The sequence below is a fragment of the Podarcis muralis genome, chromosome 3, assembly GCF_964188315.1.
Source record: "Podarcis muralis chromosome 3, rPodMur119.hap1.1, whole genome shotgun sequence".
NCBI lineage: Eukaryota > Metazoa > Chordata > Lepidosauria > Squamata > Lacertidae > Podarcis > Podarcis muralis.
Genome location: NC_135657.1, coordinates 82,584,569 through 82,611,480, shown reverse-complemented (window position 1 = coordinate 82,611,480; position 26,912 = coordinate 82,584,569). Strand labels below are relative to the sequence as shown.

Below are 26,912 nucleotides of genomic sequence, written 5' to 3'. Positions count from 1 at the left end.
TGCAGGCATAGTGTTGCTGGAAGAACAGGGACAGAATATTTTAAAACACAGCTTCAAGTTTCAATATTTCTGAAAGACTTGTGTCCCCTCTGGCTTAGCTGCTCTGATGTCACAGGGGGTCAGGGTAGCTTAGCCCTAAGCAGCTGAGTCCTGAAGGAAATGATCTAGGAAGATCTTAGAATGAGAATTTAGAAGCCAGTGAACAACTTTTGCTAAATTGAACCATGCACCTCGGGTTAAGAACTTTGCTTCAGGATGAGAACAGAAATTGTGCTCTGGTGGCGGCAGCAGGAGGCCTCATTAGCTAAAGTGGTGCTTCAGGTTAAGAACAGTTTCAGGTTAAGAACGGACCTCCGGAACGAATTAAGTACTTAACCCGAGGTACCACTGTACTGTTTGTCACTGGCTTTCGGATTACACCTTGCTGCTACATATACTTTTAGCAGTTGCAGAGCATTTTGATGGAAAGCTACTTGTCGCAACAAAAATATGACCTTTGCTCCAAAACACTACCAAAAATAGTAATCAAATGCAGGGAGTGCCTGATTCTCAGCATACTTAACATTATTCAAAATGAGGGAGTGCCTGATTCTCAGCATACTTAACATTTTTCAAAATGAGAGAGGTCGCAAGGGGGCCAAAAAGCTATCTACAGAAGGTAAAAAAAAGAAGTGTAAAGAACTAAAATAACTCTGCTTGTCTGTGTAAGCATACTATTTGGTGACACTTTAAAATTATATTTTGACAAGCTCAGTACATTGTTATGAGTTTGTGGGTGCCAGAATCCCCTGTGTTATGAGCTTCAGGCTCCCTGCTGTTATGAGTTTCTGGGTGCCGGACACTGAACCCCTGGATTCAGCAAATGTTAAAATATAAGCCAGACCGGTTTCCTGACGAGGTAGTCGCCTGGGAGACGAGCCATTAGGAGAACAAAAGGAAGACAATGAGCGATTAGGAAACCAAAGACAGGGGGCTCTATGCCAGATGAGGGGGCACTCCCTCAACTCAGAGTTAGTTAGAAGTTTGAAGGAGAGTTTTTAGCGCTGGCTGTGATGTGAGCTGGGAGGACAAAAAGGTGTCAGGCTGTTAAAGTCAGCAAGCTGGAGAGCATGAGCATGATGTCTTAAGTCTGTTTGGATCCAAGGCTGCGCCTATGGGAGAAGCAAGACCTTCTTGGAGTGTTAGTGCTGTGAAGCCCTCCAGGTTGTGTGTGTATGTAAATAAACAATATATCATAAAGACAGCATAGTCTCTGCTGTGCCTCATTCCCCAAAGGAAACATGGAGCCTGGTTAAACACCTGGAACCCCTGGAACCCCTGGAATCTCACATTGCTTGGAGATTGGAGTGGCGTGAAACAATACAATGCATGTTCTCTGTAAATGGAGATGTGATTCCAAATCAAATCTTAAATAGGATGCTTAAACCCTTTGTTTCTCATTTGCTATATGACATATTGAACATTATGGCAAACCCTTTCACAGGCTAATTTAATACCCGGAAACGTAGCTCTATGGTATCAGCGTTTATTGGATGGAGCAATGACAGGAGTCAACAAGGCACAAAACACGTGAAAGAATAAGCCAAGATTCCTAAAAAAGAAAAAAAAAGCAAGCAGAAAATTAGAAACTGAAGAAGAACACCAATCCTACTGGTTCAACTGTAATGCCTGTTTCTCTTCAATTAGGTGGACTAAAACTATTTGTTATTTCTCAATACCTAGGGCACATTAGCCCTGGCACATCTTGGTGTGTTTGAAGTACATTTTAAGGTTGGATTTAAGGCATAACCTATAAAGGATGACTGGCTATGAAGGATCTTGATTTGAAATTCCAATTGTTTCTCCCACCCTTTCACATGTTGGGGACATCCTGAACCAGAGTTCCTTTGAATGAACATTTTAAAAAGCAATTTGTGTGGAAGAAAATGTGCAACTTTGGCCTATAGTCAATCATGATGCTGCTGCAATTGTCTGCATACTTACTTGGCAATAAGAAGCCTCACTGAACTCAGCAGGACTAAATTCCAAGTAAGCATGCATAGAACTGCACAGTGCTTTTCGGGAAAATAGCTGGGCTGAATCTTGGATGGACATGAAAGCAGCAATGTGTTATTGAAGGAAAGTTTATATCTAACCTGAAAGTTGTGAACGTATTCCTGAAATGTATCTGTACAGCAGTCCTTCTGCAGAAAACAATAACTACAGAATAATGACTGACTTAAAAAAAAAACTGACAAAAAATATGGATGTTTGAACATAGAAATATGAGCTGTCTGAAAACATCAAGATCAGTGTCTTTATTACAATACCCTGTGCTGCTGATGAAATTGCATGTTGCTTCTCCCAAACCCCAAAAATAACCATTACACATACAATCTAATATTGCTTTCAGAGTTTCAACTCCCAGGGCTGAAAAGCTTTCTAACCTTAAAGCAGCACACACACACAAAATATCATTATATCTATATCTATATCTATCTATCTATCTATCTATCTATCTATCTATCTATCTATCTATCTATCATCTATCTATCCATTTGGATGTGGAAACAGAAAGCCTTATATTCACCAAAACTTCATGTAATTCTCATAAAAGGTACATACCTGGACTTACTTTTTCTATCTTCAAAGCACTGACTTCAGCCAGATCATTCTCAACACATCTATAGCAGGAAATGATATTGGCAGACAGTGGATGGTGCTCCTGATGAAAACGTTAACAATGACTTTGTCAGTTTGTGATCAAATAGAATTTGTAAGAACTAAAAGTAAAGATAATGAAATCAGAGTTCTTACCTGACAAGGCTTGCTCATCCAAAAGAATTTTTAAAAGGTCCTGTGTCTCATGTCATTTCGGACGCTTTCGCACTTACACCCGCAAACAGTGGCACACTTCTCCAGTGGTAACTTAAGCATGAATGTACTTCACATACCTGCCAAGGGCCCTGGTAAAAATGGGACAACTTGGGGTTGTTGTTTTTGCAGGAGATTGCGGTGGCCATTTTGGGTGATAACCTCATGCACCCTAGCCCGCAAAATGCATTTTTTGGGGGCCCACGATGTTCAAATGCCCTGTGACTTTATCTTCTTTCCACATAATCTGAGCACTGGATTCTGTTGTCCTGTACTGTTTACCTTCCCTTGTATTTATTTAGAATGGATGACAATATTGCCCTTTGTCTCAGCAAATAACACTAGGTCCCTAGAGGTGGAATAGTTTTCATAAGGTAAAAATCACACCATCATGGCTATGCCAGTGTATTCAGCTTAAGTGTCTGCTCCATCTTGGGCCCACTTTAGTCATTATAATTTTTTTAAAAAAATAAGATCAAAATATGAAGTTTGGAGGAACCAAAGGGGCATCTCTAGCTGGAATCTGTTGCTGAGAAAATTACTTCCCATCAGTTCATGGGAATAGGAGCAAGTTATTTAGCATAATGTTTGTTTCAAATCATTTCTGAAATGAATAATTCCCTTCTGCTACTTTGGTTAAGGAACGAAAAGCACTAATACCTGTCAGCCCACTAAAAAACAAACAAAGGATTTGTCTAAAATCCAGCAATCTGGAACATGAGACAGATTTGTGACAACGTCTACAAACTAATGAGATGGAGACGAAAGCTGCATTTGCCTGCAGGCTGTGTCCACGATGTCTGAAAGAAAACCATATTTGTTTTGATCTGTTCAACATTCTGTAAGCGCTGAGATGGGCCCCTTTGCATGAATAAACTGCCTCCATGTACTTGGAAATCAAATGAGAACTGATAGTTTCCCTTATTTAAACAGCTCTTTGTTTTCAAGTATTTTTCCCCAGTTAGTTCATGTAGAAGCGTGCCTGCAACACACTGAGCTGCCCAGAAAACGCAGCTTCATTTTGTTACAAAATGCTACACGAAGGAGAGAAGATGGTGGAATGATTGGTGTTACAGGTATATCCAGGTGCTCCAACAGCTCATGCCAAGTAGCAGCCCCTGCCAATAAAGTGGAAAAAGCCACGATGCACTCTATCATTTGGACTGTGCAGTTTTAGGCTTTACGATGTCAGCAAACAGATTGCTGCAGGTGTCGGCTAAACTCACCATCGGTAATCATCAAAGCAATTTCAACACAAAACATGGTCAGTTTCAAATCAACAGAAGAGAGGTTACGCATTCCTTTTAAGGTCCACAGTGCAGAGGCATACAATATGACATTTGAACGATCATACGTCAGCTTAAAGATATACACGAACCTGTTGCCCCTTTGTTGCGAGCAATGGCAGACTTGGAGCTCTCAAATTTCAGTGGCACCCTGTGCGCTGATAAAATCCAGTGCCCACCCCGCCTCTCATGCTCCATTCTACAGCATCGTCATGGCGCCCCAAGCAGCATGGTGACCAGTGCGACCCAACTGGTTGCTCTGCCCTTAAACTGCCTCTGTTGTGAGCCATGATTAAACAATGAGGCATCTAACTAACCAGTTTCCTGTTCCATCCGAAACTAGGATTATTAGTTTTGGAACAATCCGGGATACTAAACTACAAACTGAAGTTGGTTTATTATCTTGGAACATTCCAAAACTGGGAAACTACGGTTTATTAAAAGCTCCCAGATTTAACTATGGCTTGGGTAAAGGGGACAGAAGCCCTTTGACAATCTCAGTTTAATAAACCAAGATATGATTGTTTAAGCTTGTTGGCACAGTTTTTCCCCCCCTCCGTTGCCTGTGGAAAGCATTTCAGAGTACCCTGTTAGCTGCTGCAAACCAGAAAGCCAGATAAGGGAAATGCAGCTAATGTATCACACGTGGAAGCAGACTGGGAATTGCTGTCACTTTGCCGTCAGCTGAATGAGTTACAGCAAATCCCTTCATACCCCCCGAGTGTATAACTTCCATTTCATCACTGCCTGTCTGAGTATTTTGTCACAAGCCCCAACAGAAAACACCTTGGATCACTTTCTCTTGTGTGAACAATGAGCTTCCTGGGAAGCCAAGTTTCTTACCTTGCCCTCGTAAACCTTATTCTGAAAGGGACAGTGATAATCTTGACTCCCAACAAACTGCCAGATGTATGCCAAGAAAGGCTGCCTCACATTCAGCATCTTAACACTTCCTTGCTGCCATGAACTGGCCACTCTGCTCTGAGATGCTGAGAATTTATAGGATCCCAGTGACGCGTGTGCATTTTTCATGCACCTCATGATGATTCCAGCAAACCTGGAGCCCCATTAAATTGAGAGTGACAGCAATGTGAAAGAAGAAAAATGGAACTGCTTTGCAGATCCCAGCTGAGACTTTGAAAATCCTACAGTCCATTCAGGCAAAGGCTCCAGACCCAGGGTGCCAGAGTACCCTGGAAGGCTACAGAATGCAGACCACCAAAGAGATGATTTCCAAAATAAAAGAATGCTGACTTGCGCAAACCACGCTGAGGTATTTCATTTCCGATGTTATATTTTGGGACAATTAACATGCCTATGAATGCAATTGCAGAGAACATCAAGATCATGAAAATAACACACTGAAAAGAGGCAGGTCCCAGCTGCTGGTTGCCCACTGTCCCAACCTCCCTTCCCCAGCTGTGATGCTGCTTCTATTTCTATGTTACATCTGAATCACATCTCGGTTATGAAAGTGATGGATCAATGCCTGGATGTAGTGGCGGATGGGATGAGAGCTAATAAGCTCCAGCTAAATGCAAATAAGATGGAGGCCCCGAGTCTGGCAGGCAACTTATAATGCTGCACTGTCCCTGAAGGAGCAGGTGTGCAGTTTGGGGGTGCAGAATGCCCAGGCGGTGGGAATGGCACCTTTTACCACCTTTGATTGGTGTTGCAGGTATGACTGCTCTTGTGTCACGCTAACCATGCCACACTGACTTGGTAACATCAGGACTGGGCTACTGTGATGCATTCTAAGAGGCGCAACCTTTAAGATTGGTACGGAAGCTGCAGCTAATGCAGAATACTGTGCTTAGGCTGCTGACTAAGGAAGCTTAATGCAAATATTTAACACTGCTTTTTAAAGAACAGCATTGGCTGCCAATATGCTACTACGGGTGGCACTGTGGGTTAAACCACAGAGCCTAGGACTTGCCGATCAGAAGGTTGGCGCTTCGAATCCCCGCGATGGGGTGAGCTCCCGTTGCTCGGTCCCTGCTCTTGCCAACCTAGCAGTTCGAAAGCACAAATAGATAAATAGGTACTGCTCCGGCGGGAAGGTAAATGGCGTTTCCATGGGCTGCTCTGGTTCGCCAGAAGCGGCTTAGTCATGCTGGCCACATGACCCAGAAACTGTACGCCGGCTCCCTTGGCCAATAAAGCGAGATGAGCGCCACAACCCCAGAGTTGGCCTCGACTGGACCTAATGGTCAGGGGTCCCTTTACCTTTACCTAAAGCCCTAAACTGCTTCCGACTGGGTTATCTGAATGGTTTGCCATGTATAGATCTTGCTGGAGGGGGCCAGGCCCATTCATGGTGCACTAAACTACAGTGCAGTGTGACATCAACATGTGGCTGCTTTATCTCAGCCTCAGCTTTCCCACTCCCTTCACCTGCAGTATAGGGAAGATAATTCTTGCTCACCTTACCAGAGTGTTGTAATATTAACTGAGATAATGTATGTGAGTACCACTGAACACTTGACATGCAGTATATACATGCTAAACATTATTATAAGCACAGTTCATTAAAGATGTCTGGAGGGGAAATGCAAGCCTTTCTGCAACAGTAAATGCACATTTTACATATAATGCCATTATCTGCTTTCTGTCAACACATGGTATGAACACAGGATCTCCTGTACTGGAAAGGTACTAAATCGCTTACCTTGATCAAGGAGGATTGTTGAGTCTGTGCTGGGGATCTGGTCTTTCATCTTCTCATCTTCACTCTCCTCATCGCTAACCTCCTGAAAGATACCAGCAGTAAGTGTTGCAGGTGTGAATAACTGTTCAGTCGGCATCTCAGAAAAGGCTGGGCTTAAATCATTGCTGGCTGATTGATCTGCTGGAGGAGGTGAATCAGGATCTCCTGGTCTGAGAGGAACCCCAGTACTATCCAAGGCATTGAAAGGCACTGTGGGCATTGGGTAATCTAGAATGAGGTTTGTATCCTCAATGTCATTAACTGTTGCTGGACTTGCATAAACCAGTGGTACTTCAGAGGTCTAGCAAAGAGAAGAAAGAGAGGATGAAGAAAACCTGAAGAGAGGAACAATTGCTATGATACTTAACTGTGGTCCATGGAAGGCCATTTCACACATTAAGGTTGCTAAGTGCTTGTCTATTATGATTTAAGTGTACATTACAGAAACATGATTTGCTCTGGTTTCTATAAACTGCGCTGCCTCTGTGTAATGCAGGGTTTCCCACACTTGGGTCTCCAGCTGTTGTTGGACTACAACTCCCATCATCCCTAGCTAGCAGGACCAATAGTCAGGGATGATGGGAACTGTAGTCCAAAAACACCTGGAGACCCAAGTTTGGGAAACTCTGGTGTAATGTATACAGGTACACTCCAGAAAATATTTTAAAACTGTGTACGTATGTGCACGCACACATGCATGTATTTTTATTTATAGAGTTTATTATTACACTACTTGTCACATATGATTCTGGAGTGGCTCATAACAATATAAATATATAAACGTAACATTAACACATTCACCTGTCCTCTCACAAATATTCAAAATACTCTGAAGCAAGAGAACTGCCTTCATCTGGGACTAGAAAACTGACAGAGTAGGTGCTAGCTAGACTTCAGGGGAGAGAATATTCTATAGCCCAGGGTGCTGTTGCTGAGAAGGCCCTTGGTGTGTCTGTCTATAGGAGGGGGTCGTAGATATCCTGGCCTCAGTTAACATTAAAATAATGAGCAGGGTGGCGATACAATGACTACTGCAATCGACACAAGGTAGTATCACCAAGGCAACTATCTGTAAACAAATAATAAATATTCACTGTTTGTTCTCAGTTAACATTGGCAGTACCAGAAGAGCCTCCATAGTCAGTATCAAAGGAAGGACAATATGGAGAAGACACCATCTTTCAGGTAACTGGGTCCTAAGGCGTTTAAGGCTTTATACATCTGAACTGTTACTTTATAATAGGTCCAGTGACAAATATGACAGGCAGTGCAGATCTTTAAAGACTGCATGCCCATTAGTTCTGTGGTCGCTGCATTTTTTTAAATGGCTGGTGTCTCCTGACCATCTTCAAGGACAATACTACACAGAGTGAACTGCAGTGCTCCAAACAGGAGGTTACTAGAGCATGGATCACTATGGCCAAGCCATTCCCTATTCAAGAATGGTCATGACTGGTGAAACAGCCCCAACTGGAGAAAGGCACTCCATACCAGATACCACTTGGGCCTTCAGTGACAAGGTCAAATCAAGGAGTACCCCCAGACTACAGACCTGATCCTTCAAGAGGAGTCAATTCCATCTATAACAGGCCACCTTCTTCTTTCCTGGATCCAACGTATCATTGAAACCACAGATATTGTGGCTAATCTGTGGCCCTCCAGATATTGTTGGACCATGCCTCCCATCATCACTGACCATGCTGGAGGGGCCTGATGGGAGTAGGAGCCCAACAACATATGGAGGGTCACAGGTAGGTCACTCCTGCTATATGACATCTTCACATGATCAATAAATAAACAATATGCAATAAACACATTTTGTTTTTTGGTGCCACAAGTCATGCATGCTCCAGATTTTGTTTTTAGTATCTGTTGCCTCCTCCCACCATGGGAGACATAGATTTGCTCTGAGATAAATGGTAGAAGGGGCAGGAACCTCTTGGCTCTCCCTCCTTTGCTAGTTTTTAAAACTAGGGCAGATGAGCTCTGTTTTGGTTTAGCAAACAAAGTTTAATAGCCACCAATGGAATAAAATATACAAGTTCACAAAATAGGAGTTTATGCGGGGGATCGGGAGGGCAAGAGGCTGAGTGTTGGAAACTTTGCCTTAAAAACAACAGTGTTGAAAAGTTCACTCCAGCACTAGGGTTTCATGGGATGTAAACACATGGCGGGGGGAGGGGGACGAAAATTGCGTGAAGCAGAAGGAGTTGTATTTGACAGAGAAGATATAATAGCAGCCTGGATCTGTTGGATGCTACTCATATTCACAGTCATAGTCACAGTTTTATTTTGCTATGATTTTATTGGGTTCCTGGTATATATCTTACCTTAAGGAACAAAGGCAGGAAAATTTACTCACCAACCCAGGTCCAGCGACACCATCGGTTACCATGGATTGGATATCATTATCTACGTCACTTGATGGCCTAATGGTTTCTGCAAAATGAGACAAATGCAAAGGGAATTTTTTCAGTAAATCTGCATAAATGACAAGAAGCATGCTTACTGATCAAAGTGTGCAAAATGTTACATAAGGTGCTATGTTGTAAACTTGAGTAATGTCACATGACAAATACAATTACAGAGCTGGGAAGGGGAGGGTTGGTCATTCAATATGAATTTAAATTTTAAAGATGCTGCTTACTCCAGAGAACTGAGCTTTCTCTCTAAATGAACTAATGGGAAAGAGCAGTATGAACTCAGATTGTTCAGGATGTCCACACTGCAAGGCCATTGTTCCCATTACACAGCAACAGGTCTGGGTTTACTACTGAGTGTCTATTTGGCTCAAAGCATCAGTTAATTCTAACTCGCTGACAAATGTCGTACGCTTGTGCAATATATGTGCTGTTCAAATCCATTTGTTGCATTCGTACATATATTTATTCATTTTACTGCATCTCTGTAACCTCAGAGGGAATCAATGCTGCACAGCGCAGGGTCATTTTCAACTGGCTCCCTAGTTCACAAAGAGGAAAATCTGATTGACTGACCGTCAGCAAACTGAAGTGTCCCAAGATCCATGGACAGTGACTTATCTTCCTGTAGTGCCATGGCAACCATCTGCTGAAGGTCTGTCACTCTTGGTTTAGTTGCTGGTATCTCGCCCTCCGTACTAATAGAACCTTTTTCGTTTTCAATCTTGTTGGAGCTGATAGTTGAGATGTCATCCACAGGACCTTTAACTTCGGACTCCTCTCTCTCAAAGTTGATGACATACCGAGCTACCGTGCTGCTTGACCTTTGGGTGTGGGAGGAAACTAAGTGTATGATAAATGCTTTTACCTGTGCCAAGTTCATATTTCACTGAAATTGGTTTAGTAATAGAGGAGGACATGGAAGACCTGCTTGTCATTAGGTGATTGATTTCTAATCTAAGTTAGTAGCAATGAGTCACACCTTCCCTCGGTCACCCAGCCCTCTTCACTGGTTAAAACCCAGTGACACTGCTTTTATGGTGACTGAGATGGGTTAGGAGATATTGCCACTGATGCGAGTTAACAGGAACTCTTGCGATATGACTCACTCCAGTCATGTAAAGGTCAACTTGGCTAAATTATTGAAATGCCTTCTCCAGGCAACCAACACATTAAAATATCAGCAAGGGAAAATAACATTCAATCCACAATCCAACACAATCAACGATGCAAAATTTAAAAACTAGATATCCCATCCTTCCTAGTTTGGATTGAGGCATGCAGGTAGGTGTTTGTGAAGGGGAAGATGCTTAAAATCCCATTTAGCATAATAAATGAACTTTGCTTCTCACTTGCATGGAAAACTAGATGGCTTTCTAACCAGTATCTCCTAAACAGAATGACAACATTTCCTCAGCATTCAAATAGCAAAATTCTTCTCCAAGCACATCCCTTGCTTTTCTAATTGTACTGCAGGATGGTACACATGGCATGGGCAGCTACTGAACAGCACTTATTATATAACTAGTGCTGGATAAAAATAATCCCACTCAACCCATGGGGTAAGGCGCCTTTTCTAAGCAGTTTAAAATGTTTAAAACAGATAGTTGGAGCCTGGACACTCCCTGTTTGAACCTATAAGGAAGGGTTGTAGGTGACTGCTAGACTAGGGCATATTATTTGCATACGGAAGGTTCCAGATTCTGTTTGCAGCATCTCCAGGTACGGTGGGGAAACCCTGGAGAGCTACTGCCATAATGCCAATGGCAGTAGATAGCCAATGGCCTGACTTCTCAGTAAAAGGCACTTTCCTATGTTCCTGCATTCCTAATCTGTCAAGTGCAGAAGTGTTCATGTAAGTTATAACTCACTATATGATATAGGTTTGTGTGCGCGTGCATGTAGCATCAAAAACATAGCTCTTCCAGTGCTAGGTCACCTCAACGCCTATAATTTGGTGTTATCAGATCCCAGCAAAAAGGCACATTCCAGCCTCCCACATTCAGTACCTGTGGCAACCATATCATGCTGTGTACTAAAGGTAACGTTGACTATAGCACTAATTGGGTAAGTCCCTAGGAGTAGTTGCTGAACAGTCAATCAAAATCAGTTGTTTTTCTACCCTTCTTGCTGGAACAGTACATGAATGCTTAGGAGGAACAGGGCACATAAATAAAAGTGTCAGGAGATAAGACCTGTTCTGTGTTAGGAGTCACATCAAATAAAAAAGGAGTGACTATGTACTCAGAGGCATAGGTGCCGACTCCATGGGGCCTGAGGGGGCCCGAGCCCCCTCAAAAATTCGTTTGGGGGGGCTCTGCCCCCCCAATAATCTCGGGCGCCCCTCCAGCAGAGCGCCGCCGCCGATCGCGCGGCTCTGCTCCTCGGCTCAGCCTCCCTCTCGCCTTGACGTCACGGCGCCCAGCTACGGTCTGTCCGCCCCCCCTCCACCGACACCACCCCCAAGCACACACACACAACCTGCCCAGCGTGCTCCTAACGAGCGCCCACCTGCCAGCCTCAGTGTGGCTTCTCTGGTTCCTATTATGAATGTGATTTCTGCCTTTCTCTCTGTGTGTAGAAGGCATCGACAAGGGTGTGTGCCCCCCTTTCTTTCTTTCTCTCTCCCTCCCCCCTTTCTCTCTCTCTCCCACACACACACCACAGGGAAAGGCGAGTGCTGGGAGGTGGGCGGGGGGGGGGAAGTGGGGGGTGAGGGGAGAGGCAGCAGCGGGGAGTAAGGGATAATAGCGATATAAAATAAATTGCGGCTGGAGGGTGAGCGAGAGTTTCAGCTGGGCTGTAGGGCGGGCAGTGAGGGGGGAGAGTGTGAATCTGTGGGGAAGGGGAAGGCGAGAAGGAAGAAGGGAGGGATAGGGGTGAGATTGAGAGAGGGGGAGGGAGGAGGGGTGGGGGAAGGAAGGAAGGAAGGGTTGGAGGAAAGGAAAGAAATGAATGAAACAGGAAGCAACGAGAAGAAAGGAAGGAAGGAAAGGGTTGGAGCAAAGAAAGGAAGGAAAAAGGAAGGGAGGGAGGGAGGGTGAGATTGAGGGAGGGGGTGGAAAAGGAAGGAAGGAAGCAAGGAAGGAAGGTAGGAAGGAAGGAAGGAAAGAGAGGGGGAAAGGAAGGAAATAAGAAGCAATGAGACGAAGGAAGGAAGGAAGGAAGGAAAGAAAATGAATGAAATAAGAAGCAATTAGACGAAGGAAGGAAGGAAGGAAAGAAAAAGCAGGGAAGGGTTGCAGGAAAGGAAAGAAAGGAATGAAATAGGAAGGGAGGAAGGAAGGAACATTGAAGGGTTGGAGGAAAGGAAGAAAATGAATGAAATAAGAAGGAATGAGATGAAGGAAGGAAGGAAGGAAGGAAGGAAAGAAAGAAAGAAAGAAAGAAAGAAAGAAAGAAAGAAAGAAAGAAAGAAAGAAAGAAAGAAAGGAAGGAAGGAAGGAAGGAAGGAGCAGTGGAAAGAGGGAGGGGGAAAAAACAGGAAGGAAGGAAGGAAGGAAGGAAGGAAGGAAGGAAGGAAGGAAGGAAGGAGTACTTAGGCTATGTCTCTTGGGACAGGTTAGCTGAGCTCCTGAGCAAGCGCCCCGTGCCCCGCCTGCCCTCTTCGCCCCTCGGCCCCGTCTGCCTCCGCCCCCGACTGTATCAGGACCCCCGCCTCCTCCCCACCTCCAGCCCAGCTGAAGAATCCGGCAACAAGCCCCCTCCTCCCCAATCGCTCCGCCGAAATACGCTCCAAAAACCCCCAGATAGGCCGCTGGCCGCCAAGTCTCGTGGCGCCCTGAGCGAGGGTCTCTCCCCAACACCGCCACCTCAAACTGCGTTCTCCCGGCTACCCGAGCGAACCAGCGGCAGGACCCCGGTATGGGCCCCCCCAATATTTTTTATAAGTCGGCGCCCCTGCTCAGAGGCCTGGTTCACATGCCACACTAAACCATAGCTAAAATAAACCACAATTTAATGTGAACAAGCAGTGCTTCACCCTTCCCTTGCTCCTGCTAGGAAACAAACCATGGTATGGCTTGCCTTGTTGTCCAAACCTGGACTTGTGGTTTGTTTCTGTCTGAACAAACCACAAGCGGAAGCCAAGGTTTGTTCTTAGTTTGCCACTCATGGTTTGTTTGAGGGAAATAAATCATGAGACCAAGCTCAGGTGGCCTGACAAGTCAGATCATGGTTTGTTCCTTGGCAGTGCAGCAGAAGTGGGGGAGGAGTAAAGTGTCATTCATATTAAACCACAGCAAATTTGACTATAATTTAATACGTCATATGAAGCAGATTAATGTGCCTTTTCTTCACCTCTGAGTAATCACAAGCAGACCTGAAAGAGCTGGTTTGTTCTAGGATAAAGGATTCCAGGATAAGGGAACATGACTCCTTAAGGAAAGAAGAAGAAGAAGAGTTTGGATTTTATATCCCGCTTTATCACTACCTGAAGGAGTCTCAAAAGCGGCTAACAATCTCCTTTCCCTTCCTCCCCCACAACAAACACTCTGTGAGGTGAGTGGGGCTGAGAGAAGTGTGACTAGCCCAAGGACACCCAGCGGCTGCATGTGGAGGAGCGGAGACGCGAACCCGGTTCCCCAGATTACGAGTCTACCGCTCTTAACCACTACACCACACTGCAAGTGTCATCATGTCAGTGCTTCAATAATGTTACATCAACCTCATAGACAATTAACAGTACAAATGTTTAGGATCAGGATATCAATCTTCACTTTTCTGAATGGGAAAAGGAACAACAAATAGTTATGGACTAAACTTGCTTAAAACTGCTCTGCAATGGCAAACATCTAAAGAGAGGGGGAGACACTGAATTGTGCTTTCCATATTCTACTCTGTGGCAAATCTCCTCAATGGCAGGGTGGGGTGGGGAATAGGTTTCAAAAATATTTTAGACTTGTATCATACATTGAAAATCAATAGTTACTTGGTAGGCACCTAAGGGGTTCCGAAAAACCTACACCTCAAACAACTTCCCATTGTGAGTCAGATGATAACTGTCCTTCCATCAGCACTTCAAAGATACATAAAGAGAGCCTGAGAATAAGTTTGCTTCTTATCATTTTCTAAAGCCATGTATAAATGCATTTAATTTACTGTGCTAGCACTATCGCTTCCTACTCCTACACACAAGGTGGCGGTTACAGTAGCTCTGTGATAGGATGATGACCCTATCGAGAGGGGGGTGGGGAGAGGGAATCTGGTCTTCTCAGCAGAACAGAAAAGCAAAAACATTTCCCTTGTCTATTTTATTTTGTAGATGGAGGAACTTTCTGCTGTTCGCATCAGTCTTTGTCTGCCTATGCTGCATAATGGCTTAGGCTAAAGTGGCCTAAAGTCAGCCAAGCCTACATGTTTCTTCCAGATTCTGTATCTTAAAACTAGGTAATTTCACGTTGACATTACTATGCATGTCATATCATGTGCTGTTGTTTTTTTATATAAAAAAAGTGTGGGGAAATTACCCATCTTTTTCCTTCTTCTGTCTTCAGTTCCAGCACACGAAGGCAGGACAGATGGAAATATTTCAAAGGAAAAGAAAGAAGAACATGAAAGCATACAAACATATTAACTTGTGGTTAGTCATATACTCTGCATCTTTCCTCTTTGTTATTTGCCAGGGCAAGTGATTTCCATCATTAAAATTCCTTTTTTCACAAAACGTGAGTGCTCCTTTTCTCTTTCCCTTCTTGGAGTAAAAGAAAGCTCTTCCGCTTTCCCCTCTCTTTCCATCCATTTCCCCTCCCCTCCCCAGAGGTCACTAATTGCAATTCATCGGGTGCTAATCTGTACCTTTCCCGTGGCAACGAAGAAGCTGGGATTGACTTTGTTTGGCTCTTGTCCAAATCCGGGCCTCAGTAACCTGACCTAATTATCATTCTGACTATGCACACTTCTTGAGGCCATGTCCTGCCATGACACTTTGTAATACTGTCCTCTCTTTGTTTGTCTGACATATCTTCCATGCCAAATATGGAGCTCCTTAGCTGCCCCCGCACACCCATGTGGCTCTCCCAGAACAGCTTTCTTTCTCCTAGCTTGAGATGTACAAGAAGGGAAGGCACCAAAACAAAGACTACTTTTTCTCTCAGAGGTAATCATGAAAGTCAAGACTCCATTTCTAGCACTGCTAAATGTTCAGAGGTAAATAGAAAGAATCTTTGTGTAGGTCCAGGTTCTAAACTAGCTATTTCCCAACATTTATATATTAAATTTGCCAGGTAAGTGAATGATATATATGGAGGCTTCTTTTCCATATGCAGCAGGATACCTTTAATCCTTGTGTAACTGATCTTTATTTCTGGTGGTGATGTGCTGTGAAGTTTTGTCAAAAATATTTGTCTCTCCTGGAAACCCAACCAGATGGGCAGGGTATAACAATATTATTATTATTATTATTATTATTATTATTATTATTATTAAGTACAACTCCCATCAGCCCTAGCAAGCATGACTAATAGCCAGGGGTGTAGGGAGTTGTTGTTCAACAACATCTGAAGCCAGAGGTTCCCCACATCTGGTCAAAATGTAGGTGTGGGATAACACACTAGTATCATATTGGTAAAAACATCAGCACCTGGGGGGGGGGGAATGATAGAAAGCTTTCTTCAAGGCATGGAAAGGGTCTAGATCAGTGGTTCTCAACCTGTGGTTCTCCAGATGTTATTGGACTACAACTCCCATCATCCCTAGCTAGCAAGGCCAGAGCTCAGGGATGATGGGAGTTGTAGTCCAACAACATCTGGGGACCCACAGGTTGAGAACCGCTGGTCAAGATGGATGTTATGGTAGAATGGGGTGGGGAACCTGTAGTCCCCCAAAAGTTGTTGGACTTCACGAGCCCCAGCCAGCCTGGCTCATCCTCAGGACTGATGGGAATTGTAAACGAACATCACCTACAGCATCACAGGTAGACAGTACTGTAGTGGCGGAGAGCACCAAGCTGGGATGTCCCCAACTGAAATCTCACCATAGTCATGAATTAACTAGGATGTATAAAAAAACAAAACCTGAAAACCTAAATGCATAAAGATGGAGACAATAATAGAGGCCAACCTCCTGCATTACTTGAGCTTGAATGGGATGTTGACCTAGTTCTGCTGAGGCTTCCTCACATGTCAGCCTCCACCCAAGCAGAATCACTGTCCGCACCACCACATGAGCTCTTGCTGTCCCTTGGGATCCCTGAAAATTTCAGTGCGCTGCAAATAAACCTGTAGTTGTGGGACCACTTATGTGGGTTGTAAAGAACGTGAGTAATAACCTAATGTCCCCAGGGACTTTCTTTTCTGCTCTATGTAAGAAAACACTGCATGTTCCCTTTGATCTTATAGTATGGTAGCACCTACAATTTGGAGCTTCCTGCCTATCGCTTTCGGAAAGGTGGAGCAACAGATAGAGGAGAGGAGAAAGGAGGTGACAGAGGAAGAGGTATTGGCAGGGTCTACAGTCTCATACTGTCTTGAAGTGCCAATTTAGAAATACTTTTGTCTAAACTAACCTCTCTACCGGCTTTCAAAACTGATTGAAATCACTAAAAATTATACCACTTAAAAAATAAATCGCTAAACTGTTTACATAGAGTGGAGTTCAACACACTGCTAAGGAGATTGTTCCATCAGTGCAAGCATTTCTGTTCTCCATCAGAACCATCTCCCCTCCTCTCCGCCCCACCCCCGACTGCTGTCCCAGGGCTTCTCCAGAGGGAGAGGCATGGAGAAGGGGGGACTGGGGGAGAGTCCCATTGTGCTAGCAGGAGTCCTTGCACTGGCTTCTGCTAGCAGAATGGATGAATTGAATCTGGTCCCCAGAGAATAATAAAAGGACACACAGCAACATTCAGAAAAATTCCCCAAAGCCAAATAAACACAGAACAAAGCTACAGATCACAGAGAAAACTGATTAGAAGATTCTGAAATGCTAACGTACAACAAAATGTTTCCTAGAATAAAATGCCTTATTTGCTTCCTTACTGAGAAGGGAACACTTACCCCTAACTAGAAAGTGAATAACGTTATCACTTACCTAAATCCTAATACACGGATTTCTTTGAATCCTGCAAGTTTCTCAAATATCTTTTGCATCTATTAAACAGAGAGGGGAAAAAGTTAATTATATGTTCATTCTTCTGTCAGGGGAACTAACAGATGTTAGCTAAATAAGCATTTACTCCCAGCAGAGCCTATTCTAGCATTTGTAAAACAGAACTTTGGAATTTAGAAAGACCATTGGGGAATTTGCTTTCGTTGCATGGTTAGTGGAGACCTTAATTAAGCATTTTAACTTGGACATGCTGAGATACTGTTTAGATTATTGGACAAAGCCCTGCAACGTTGCAGCTTTTCTCACCTAGTGAGCCTGTATGCATTATTTGTATTGGTGATTGCAATAAGGTTACAGAGGGCATTGTTTAAGCCCAGGGCCTTGGTTTCCAGGGCCAGGATTTGCTCCAGTTTACATGAAGCAATATGACAGTTCGACTTCCTCTCAGCATGTGCAGAACACCAAACTCCACTATCAACCTCTTCAGTCACTTTATGGTTTTTGATGCATCCTTAAAACATAAAGTGAACAAGGTAGGAACATGTGTTTGCAAACAAATGCATCATGGTGGCTCACTTTATAAGGGAGCCTGGTTTAGGTACAGCTGTTTAGAGTACACTTGGTAATAAATCTAAGTTGGTTACTACGTCGTGATATAAGCTGGGAAACTGTATGACCTAAGCTTTGAGACCTAAGATCACGGCATTTTGCTGCCAGAGGCAATGGGCAATAGGGTGTCCTCTCCCCATTTACTGGAATGACAATGAAATCTGATTTCACCACTGCTGGCAGAACACTGAGAAGCCAAAGGCTAGCCGGGGTGTGTGTGCAGGATACATGGCGCATGCTGTTTGGTCCTCCCAACACCCCTCCACTGCCAAGAATCTTTTACCCGGGTCATTGCTTCACACCACCTAACAGTAGGCAGTGGGTGGGTGTGCCTTCCTGGCATTCATTTATAATACTTGTGTCCCACCTCTCCCTGCACTTGTGGCAGTTAAATCCCATAAAAGAATTTAACCACAGGTTTGAAGCAAAACATTTCTTTAGTTCATGAATGACCAACTTCCTACATCCACAAATCATCATTAGAAAAGGCTTCCACTGTGTTACACAACAATCACTTCCTACACCTGATAAATGACATAAGGCAGTTTATTTCCAGTGACTAAGTGATGGGTATATATGGAGACACTATAAAGTGGGATGCAGGAGATAAAGGCTGAACCTCATACATGGATGATGCAGAGAAATAAAAGCCCACCCAAGTGAGCCAACCAATCTAATGGCCTTCTCCTAAATCCACCGGCTTATAATGCAGCCTAATGATCCATCCTAGCCCACTTGCTCAGGAAGCGGCTATTGCTGTTGCTACCTAATTAGCCCTTGGATGATACTGTGCATAATACAAATGACAGAAAAATTATTAGGTACTTTGTTTCAGTAGATCAGGTTGTGTCAAAGCTGTGCTGACAGTAATGGGGAGGAGGGAACAATGACAGAGAATGGCTACGTTGCCTTTCTGACATCACTCTTTTGTGGAAGATGCCCTCAGTGCCCTCCCTTATTGAGTCGGCCAGATTCCTTGCTACGCTCAACACAGCCCATTGTCTTCCACTCTCCTTCTGGGCCAAATGCACACTACTGCTGCACAGAGGGCAAAGCATGCAGTGGGCGCTCTTCCATATTCTTGCCCTTGAAAGCTAGGTGAGGGCAAGTGACCAACATTAACATCAAAGAAGAGGAGTAGGGCTCTGAGGACTGGCCGTGAGTTCCCTGCTCCAATGTGGACCTCGGAAGGAGCTTGATGACGATGAGGCTGCCTTTGCAATACTCCTTTCTTATTTATTTTATTCTATTTACCCCACATGTGACTGCATATTTGTGTTCCAGGTAAGTTGGCACTAGCTTCTTAGCTGGGTATCTTGAATGCCTGATCTTGAGGTACCCATTCAATACCTAAACTCTGTGGACTCTGTGGACCTTCCTCCTGGCTGAGAGAGGTCTCCTCCCTTTTGAACTTCTGGCACTTGGAGAAGACCTTTTTATTTCAGCAGGTATTTAAAGTACAGTGGTACCTCTAGTTGCAGACGGGATCCATTCTGGAACTCTGGTTGGATCCCCAGGTTTCCGCAACTGGAGGGACCGCTTCTGCGCACACACGTGTGGTGGTAGAGCGCTTCTGCACATGTGCGTGTGGCAAAAACCCGGAAATAGACTTCTGGGTTTGCGGCTTACGTATCCCGAAGTTTACATAAGCGGAGGGATACATAAGTGGAGGTACGACTGTAAGCTTTTCTGATGTTGTGGTTAATTGTAACCTATTTTATCCAACTTATTTCTTTTGTATCTTTATTGACCTAGAGACTACAGTGTATATAAATTGTGGAAATAAAAAGAATAAATATATAAATAGTGCTTCTCTTTCCAAGCAAAACCAGTACTACAGCGGCAGCTCTTTACAAACATACTACAGGATCTTGAAAACACAAATCACAGAAGGCTTTTCGGGTATAAGTTAATAACTTTATGGCTATCCGAAAGAATCATCCCATACTGAAGCAAGTAAAGTAAAGATTTGCTAAGCTTCATTTTCCCATGGGAAGCTTAGATTGATTATGGGCCATTATTATTATTATTATTATTATTATTATTATTATTATTATTCTCTTGGTTGCCATTTCTTGGTTAATATTTTGTGTTAAACACTGTGGTACATATACTATACATGCCCAATCATCTTCTTTTTTGTATTTATAGTCCACCATAAATAGACCTTCTGGATTACTGACCATCAGGAACACAGACTGATGATCAAATGGTAACTTACCAGAGGTGCTTATAACTACTTGAAATGCTGGCTGTCTATGAGCTGGATTGGATGAAACCACTCCCCTGACCTGGTCCATCACATGGAGGACAGCACACCTGCCTCACACCTGCCTCTCCTTCAATTACCCCACACATCCCAATACTGCCTAAGTGTATGTAATCCAAAAATGAAGGTCAAAAAACACTTGGTCAACCTCCTGGAAAAATACAATACCCAACTGTGCAATTTTGACTTAAGAATGGTGGTTGTACTTAGATGTTCTGTCCATGCATGGCCATTCTTCTCCTTCTCATGATGGGCTGGATCAGGGGAAAGGGAGCAGCCTATCTGCCAAGTGGGCAGGAGAACCACTGTTTTGTTCAACAGTCAAAAGAGGTAAATCCCTTATTCTTGGAATATGTGCTGCAATGGCAATGCAGCGAACATGTCAGTTAATTCTCCCCTCTTTGTCATGGAAGTGGTGGCAGGGTAGCTACAGACCTTGCCATGAATAATGAGATCTGTCGCTATCCATTTTGCATCAAAAGCTAGAGAACTGAGAGCATTGTATTTGGTTAGCATCGCCCACTGCATTCTTAGATTTTCTTTCTGGAGGAGGCCAATGAGTCTAGGCATGAAAGACAGAGCTGTGAACAATTTCATTGATGAATACTTCATCTCGAGAACAAAGCTGCAGGCCCTTCAAAGCAGTCAGTGGCAATTTCAGTCAATACATATACATTTGGACTGAAATTATAGATTGATAGATACATGCAAACACACTTTCACCGTTATTATTCATACACCTCTCTCAAAACTTGTTTAAAAGCTGTTGGCCTGTCAGTTTATTAGTTCTCAGATCTCAGTAGGGTGTTTTACAATGTGGAAAGTTTACCCACAACTTTGCATAAAAAAATTGTGTTACATTCTAGGAAGAGGTTATTTGAAGTTTTTTTCAACGCATTTTGAATAAGCACTGCATTTGCAAAGGATTTAAGAATTCAAAAGGCAAAGTGAATATCCCAAAGCAGCATTCCCGCAACACCTCCCTCTTCACTTGCCATACTGACTTTTGCTTAACTTTCAACTAAGCAACCTTCAGATCATTAATTGCTGGCTATTAAATAGCTAATGAAGCATGCAATTAGCCTTAGTAATGATATAAACATGCCATCTCTCCTCTAACTCAGAGGAAATGGGATAATGCCCAAATGAATAGAGGAGAATGTGTGATTTTGGGTCCCCTGGCAGCTTCCTTTGAAAAGTAGTTCAGACAACAGTGGCTAATTTCATTCAACATTCGTATTTAGATTGCTCATTAGGTTTATTGTTGAAATGAAATCGCTACAAAGTACTGTCCATTAATTCCTGATGAGGCTCAAATGACTTTTCCTAATGGTGTGTAGTACGACTAATGCTCTCTGCTGACTGGGTAACTCTATAGTCTGTCTTCTGCTGAGGGGATGCTGGCAACGGGGGAACAGATGCTTAAACCACCTGAGGAGAAGGAGTGCAGCACAGTAGTATAGGCCTCTCATAGGCCTGTACCATCTTGGAACATGCCCAGAGGATTTGAGCTAGAAGCATCTTCCTGTTAAGTTTGTTTGTTTGCTTTTTTTTTTTTTTTTACAAGCACACATAGTTCTATTATTTTGTCTATTTATTTAAAATATTAAATAATGGTGCTGGAGGAGACTCTTGAGAGTCCCATGGACTGCAAGAAGATCAAACCTATCCATTCTGAAGGAAAACAGCCCTGAGTGCTCACTGGAAGGACAGATCCTGAAGCTGAGGCTCCAATACTTTGGTCACATCATGGGAAGAGAAGACTCCCTGGAAAAGACCCTGATGTTGGGAAAGATTGAGGGCACAAGGAGAAGGGGACAACAGAGGATGAGATGGTTGGACAGTGTTCTCAAAGCTACCAACATGAGCCTGACCAAACTGCAGGAGGCAATGGAAGACAGGAGTGCCTGGCGTGCTCTGGTCCATGGGGTCACGAACATGACTAAACGACTAAACAACAACATTTAAAATATTCATATGCCGCCTTTCATTATCAAATCTCAGGGCAGTTTACAGAAAATATTAAAACAGTAGTAAATTAAATACAGCAATCCACATCAGAAAAAAATAGAAAACACATCACTGAAGGCTACATCTGCAAGGGGGACTGTGAGTGTGCCGGGACACTATCTTGCCTCAGTAACGAACTGGATGAGAGCCAACAAACTGAAGCTCAATCCAGATAAGACCGAGGCACCAAGTGGTTTCCTAGACTTGATGGATGAGAGGTGGCCTGTTCTTGATGGGGCTATACATTCTCTGAAGGAGATGGTACATAGTTTTAGGGTATTTCTAGATTAATTGCTCAGGTGGCCTTGGTGTCAGAGAGTGCCTTCCATTAGCTTCGGCTGGTGACCCAGTTGTGCCCCATCTGGACAGGAATAGCCTAACTCCTGTCATCTATGTTTTGGTAACCTCTAGGTTGGATTACTGCAATGCATTATATGTGGGGCTGCCTCTGAAGACAGCTCATAAATTTCAGCAGGTGTAGAATTCAGCAGCTAAGTTGCTCACGGGGGCAAGACTGCACTGGCTGCCAATTAGTTTCTGGGCCCAATTCAAGATGGCTCAGCTTTGCCATACCTCAAGGACCACATCTCCTGCAGCTAATCCAGACCCTGTGATCATCATAAGACCCTTCTTTGTGTGCCCCCTTCACAAGAGGTCCAGAGGGTGACAACATGAGAGTGGGCCTTTTCTGCAATGGTTTCCTGTGGAATGCTCTCCCCCATGGAGACTGATCTGGCACCTTTATTGCATACCTTTAGGTGCCAGGTGAAAACATTCCACCTCTCCCAGGCCTTTGGCTAATTAAATATTTTATGGCCTTTTAAACAGGGAGGGTATTGTTTTGTTTGTTACTATGTTAATTATTTTTGTGTTTTTATATGGCAAACCACCTTTGATCCTCAGATGAAGGTTGGTGTGTGTGTGTGTGTGTGTGTGTGTGTGTGTGATATCAGCAAATGCTTGGTGAAATAAATGTCTTTAAAGGTAAAGGTAAAGGTACCCCTGCCCGTACGGGCCAGTCTTGTCAGACTCTAGGGTTGTGCACCCATCTCACTCTATAGGCCGGGGGCCAGCGCTGTCCGCAGACACTTCCGGGTTTAGCAGATGTCAAAATACAAGAAAGGTCAATACCTGTCATATTTAGGAAGAAGGAATTCCAAAGGCTGGGCTTCACAATGGAAAACACCACATCATGTTCACACAGCATAATCTAAATGGCTAAACAGGCTTTTAGAGGTCTCCTTCCAAACCAAATTTTCCCAAAATGCATGAACAGGCATCGGCTAAGGGATAATGAAGAACCACCCCATGAGAATTGATCTTTTCACAATGTGGGTCAGCTCAACCCCCTTCTCCCCTGGTGAGTTTTAAGCAGCAGCTTGACACAATCACTTTTGTGATCTCCCTGATACATCTAAAGATGAAGTAAATATGTGTGTCAACATGGGGTTCTCCAGGGTCACATCATTTCTACCCCACGAGATGATCACCACCTCACTGTTCCTCCTGCCACCATGTCTATAAATGGCAACAGAGACTGTACAGTTCATATAATTTGTGCACACCTAAGTATTCAACCCTGAACACAACCAACCAATCACATATTGTGGGGCCTGTCAGGTATTTGACCACCTCCCCCTTCAACCCTGCAGTCTCAGGTAGGCAACCAAAACAGGAAGTCTGAATCTCTAGGCAACCATAGACGCATAGGAGCCAACTCCTAGGGGCTATGGGGCCTTCAGCCCCTATTAGAAAGTATTTGAGGGGGCTGCCCCCCCAAGGTTGATGGGCATTCCCATTCAAATGGTGTGTGTGGACTGCATCATTTGATCAATTATGCGGGGCAGGGCTTACCTGGGCCCCCACAATATTTTATTCAAGTTGGCACCTCTGCATGGATGGCTGTTGGCTTAATGGCTCACAGTTTGTGCAGGGTACCTTTGCAGTGTTGGACGTAAGAGTTAGGAGCAAGCGGTGTTCTCTATTTTGAATGACTGAATTTTTAAACTAATTGAGGTTCCAACTGATATAAAGAGCAATTACCATAAGGCCAGAATGTCGTCACTGTTACTACTTCCTGACAGCTAGCGTGGTCCAGGGTAGTAGAACATCAACTGGTTTCTGTGAAATGTGGGTTCTGGTTCTGGTGCTGGGTTATCAGGAAAACTGGTTCTTGGACACAGTGACTATGTACTTTAAAAACACTAGTCCTTGGGTTTTAGCAAGGTTTAATTAGTTTGTATGGCAGAAAGCTCTTTACTTAGCTTTGCATCTTGATATTGATTTGACCCTGGCATGCAAATGTACAAAACTGTGGACTGAACAGTTGGCATGGACTGATGCATCTTCCCCACTGAAATGTGGGGCTGCTTATCATTTGCTGAAAGCACAAGACCTTCCCATAGCAAATCAATGAGGTTTAAAAGCGCTTAACTTGCCTGGATTGAGCTCTTCATTGTTTCCTTGCAAATCTGAACTACTTGGGAAACACAAACCTAAGCAGCTTCCCACAGATTTCAGTCTAAATAATTTCACTACTCTATATCAACACTCAGCAAAGCAGACAACAGACACATTTCTTATTTATCACTGTCTATAATGTCCCACTAAATAAACCCAACCCAAACCAACCCTCTAATTAAACAAGCGTAAGTTGTATTGTCATTGAATAACTGAGTGCTCTTACTTGAAGCTGAAATTTTTCAGCTAGTTTCTGGTACTGAGGAGATGTAGGATCACTCAGTTCTGGAGTATACTCCTGGTCAGTGAGGGTCACACTGAACTCCACCATCTGCTCCACAGGACGTTCAGGGACTATGTTCGGAACCTCTGGCTTTGGCTCCTGAGAAAAACAGGAGAGGAAATGAGTTGCCATCCTACTTGGGCAACACCCAATATCCTGTATACTGAAAGTGAACTCATTCTCTGCCAATCTTATGCGATCAAAACCGCACCATCCACACACAAGACAGAGGTATTAACCTGTGAGGTTAGCAGAAGCACGCGCGCACGCACGCGCGCGCACACACACACACACACACACACACACAAACTTTGGGAAAGGAGACAAAGTAAAAGGAGAAAAAAGTCAAAGGTTCTGGGGAGAAGAAGAGGAAGAAGAGGAAGAAGAGGAGGAGGAGGAGGAGGAGGAGGAGGAGGAAGAGGAGGAGGAGGAGGAGGAGGAAGAAAAAGAAGAAGAAGAAGAAGAAGAAGAAGAAGAAGAAGAAGAAGAAGAAGAAGAAGAAGAAGAAAACAGAGAACCAGAGAAGGGGAATGGAATACTCTGGAAAATGGCGTGGCTGGCTTGTGCTTCAACAGGAGCACTCCACACTACAACACCTTGTCGCAGAACTCACTAATATTATTTAGTTCTATATTTTAAAGAAATTTTGTGTGATATTTCTTAAAGATGCATGCACATGTCATTTAAAAATAACTGGGCACAGAATATACACCAACTGATTTTGCATTAAAATACAGCACTAATCTCTAAAATCATGAATATTTATGTGTACATGAATATGATTATAAGTTACGACTTCCTAGAAAACTGTCAGCATGCAAATGTCTATATTTTACCATGTTCTGAAATCCCTGTAGAAGCAACATCTCCCAGTTTTAGATTGATACAACCAGTAACAGCATCACAACAAGGAGAAGTGCCAGTCATTGCTATTTTCAGCTGAGACTTTTCCAAGAATAAGTTAAGTGGGGTGCCCTTAGTGGTTCTGATGCCAGCCACCAGTTTGCTTGGGTCTTAACATCTATCCCAATACTTCATTCCCTCACTGCCCAGCTATGCTGCAAAATCCGAGAGGTGCATCCCATGATAACTTGTAATGGCACAGAGGATGCTCTGGTGAGTCTGAAGACTACAGCCGAAGATTTGTAGCATCCTCTATGACAATGGAAGGGCTATTGGGGAGCACATCGCAAAATGCACACAGCTTTGCTAATGACCCTAAACATACAGGTTTCTAGAATGATTGCATGAATGGCATGGGCAAGTTGGAATGGTCCTGACTGCAACATACAATGGACCAAGGTATGCTCAGCTCAGGGCTTTGTGGTTACTTTGTGTATACCAGCCAGTATTTCAAAGTATTCCTTACATGAATTCCTGGCAGGCTTTTCCTTTGACCAATGCTTCCTCAGTGCCTTTTCCCTCATTCCCAGAAGCTAGAAAAGAAAACTCTGATCTGTTTTCCCACCCTTTCATAGCAAAGCATAGGCTTCTGTTTGTGTAATGGGAATGGATTATGCAATAAGGTCAAAAAGCCTTGATTAACATTGGTGGGTGAAACCTTTGCTTTAAAGCCATTTCAAATGACCATTATTTTCCACAAGCGTGGGCAGGAAGCATCATTCACAATTAGCTCACAGGAGAGACGCTAATACAACATTTACATCATAACTGAAGTGAATATAGAGAAAACCTAATGGCTTTCTCTAATGGCACACAAGTCACTGAGTCAGAAAACCAAGAGCAATTGGCTAGCGATATGGAATGTTAATGTGCCCTCACCTTCACAGGAACTTTGGTGTCGTCGACAACGGGGCCTGTAGGGGCTGCTGTGTGCAGTAAAGGTAGAGAGGGGTTAAAAACAGGCGTGGGAGCTCTTTCTTTGCCCAAGAAGCAAATATTGTGAATTAGCAAAATAACAGAACCAGTTTGAAACTAAGCAATGAATTAAAATATACATTTACCACTT

At 43.6% G+C, this 26,912-nt stretch overlaps 1 protein-coding gene across 5 annotated transcripts in view; it reads right to left on the bottom strand.

The window, feature by feature from the left end:
* The window catches only part of IMPG1 (interphotoreceptor matrix proteoglycan 1), a 72,860-nt gene that overhangs the window by 17,594 nt on the left and 28,354 nt on the right, over window positions 1-26,912 (bottom strand). For 4 of the 5 annotated variants that reach the window (XM_077926209.1, XM_077926210.1, XM_077926211.1 and 1 more), the window contains exons 6-12: window positions 26,726-26,772; window positions 24,887-25,042; window positions 17,295-17,353; window positions 14,735-14,755; window positions 9,843-10,090; window positions 9,209-9,285; window positions 6,808-7,147 (exon numbers count right to left, since the gene is read on the bottom strand). In XM_077926209.1, coding sequence (XP_077782335.1) covers window positions 6,808-7,147; window positions 9,209-9,285; window positions 9,843-10,090; window positions 14,735-14,755; window positions 17,295-17,353; window positions 24,887-25,042; window positions 26,726-26,772 — 948 coding nt within the window. The remainder of the gene's footprint in view (window positions 1-6,807; window positions 7,148-9,208; window positions 9,286-9,842; window positions 10,091-14,734; window positions 14,756-17,294; window positions 17,354-24,886; window positions 25,043-26,725; window positions 26,773-26,912) is intronic. The other variant, XM_077926212.1, reaches the window with a different exon arrangement.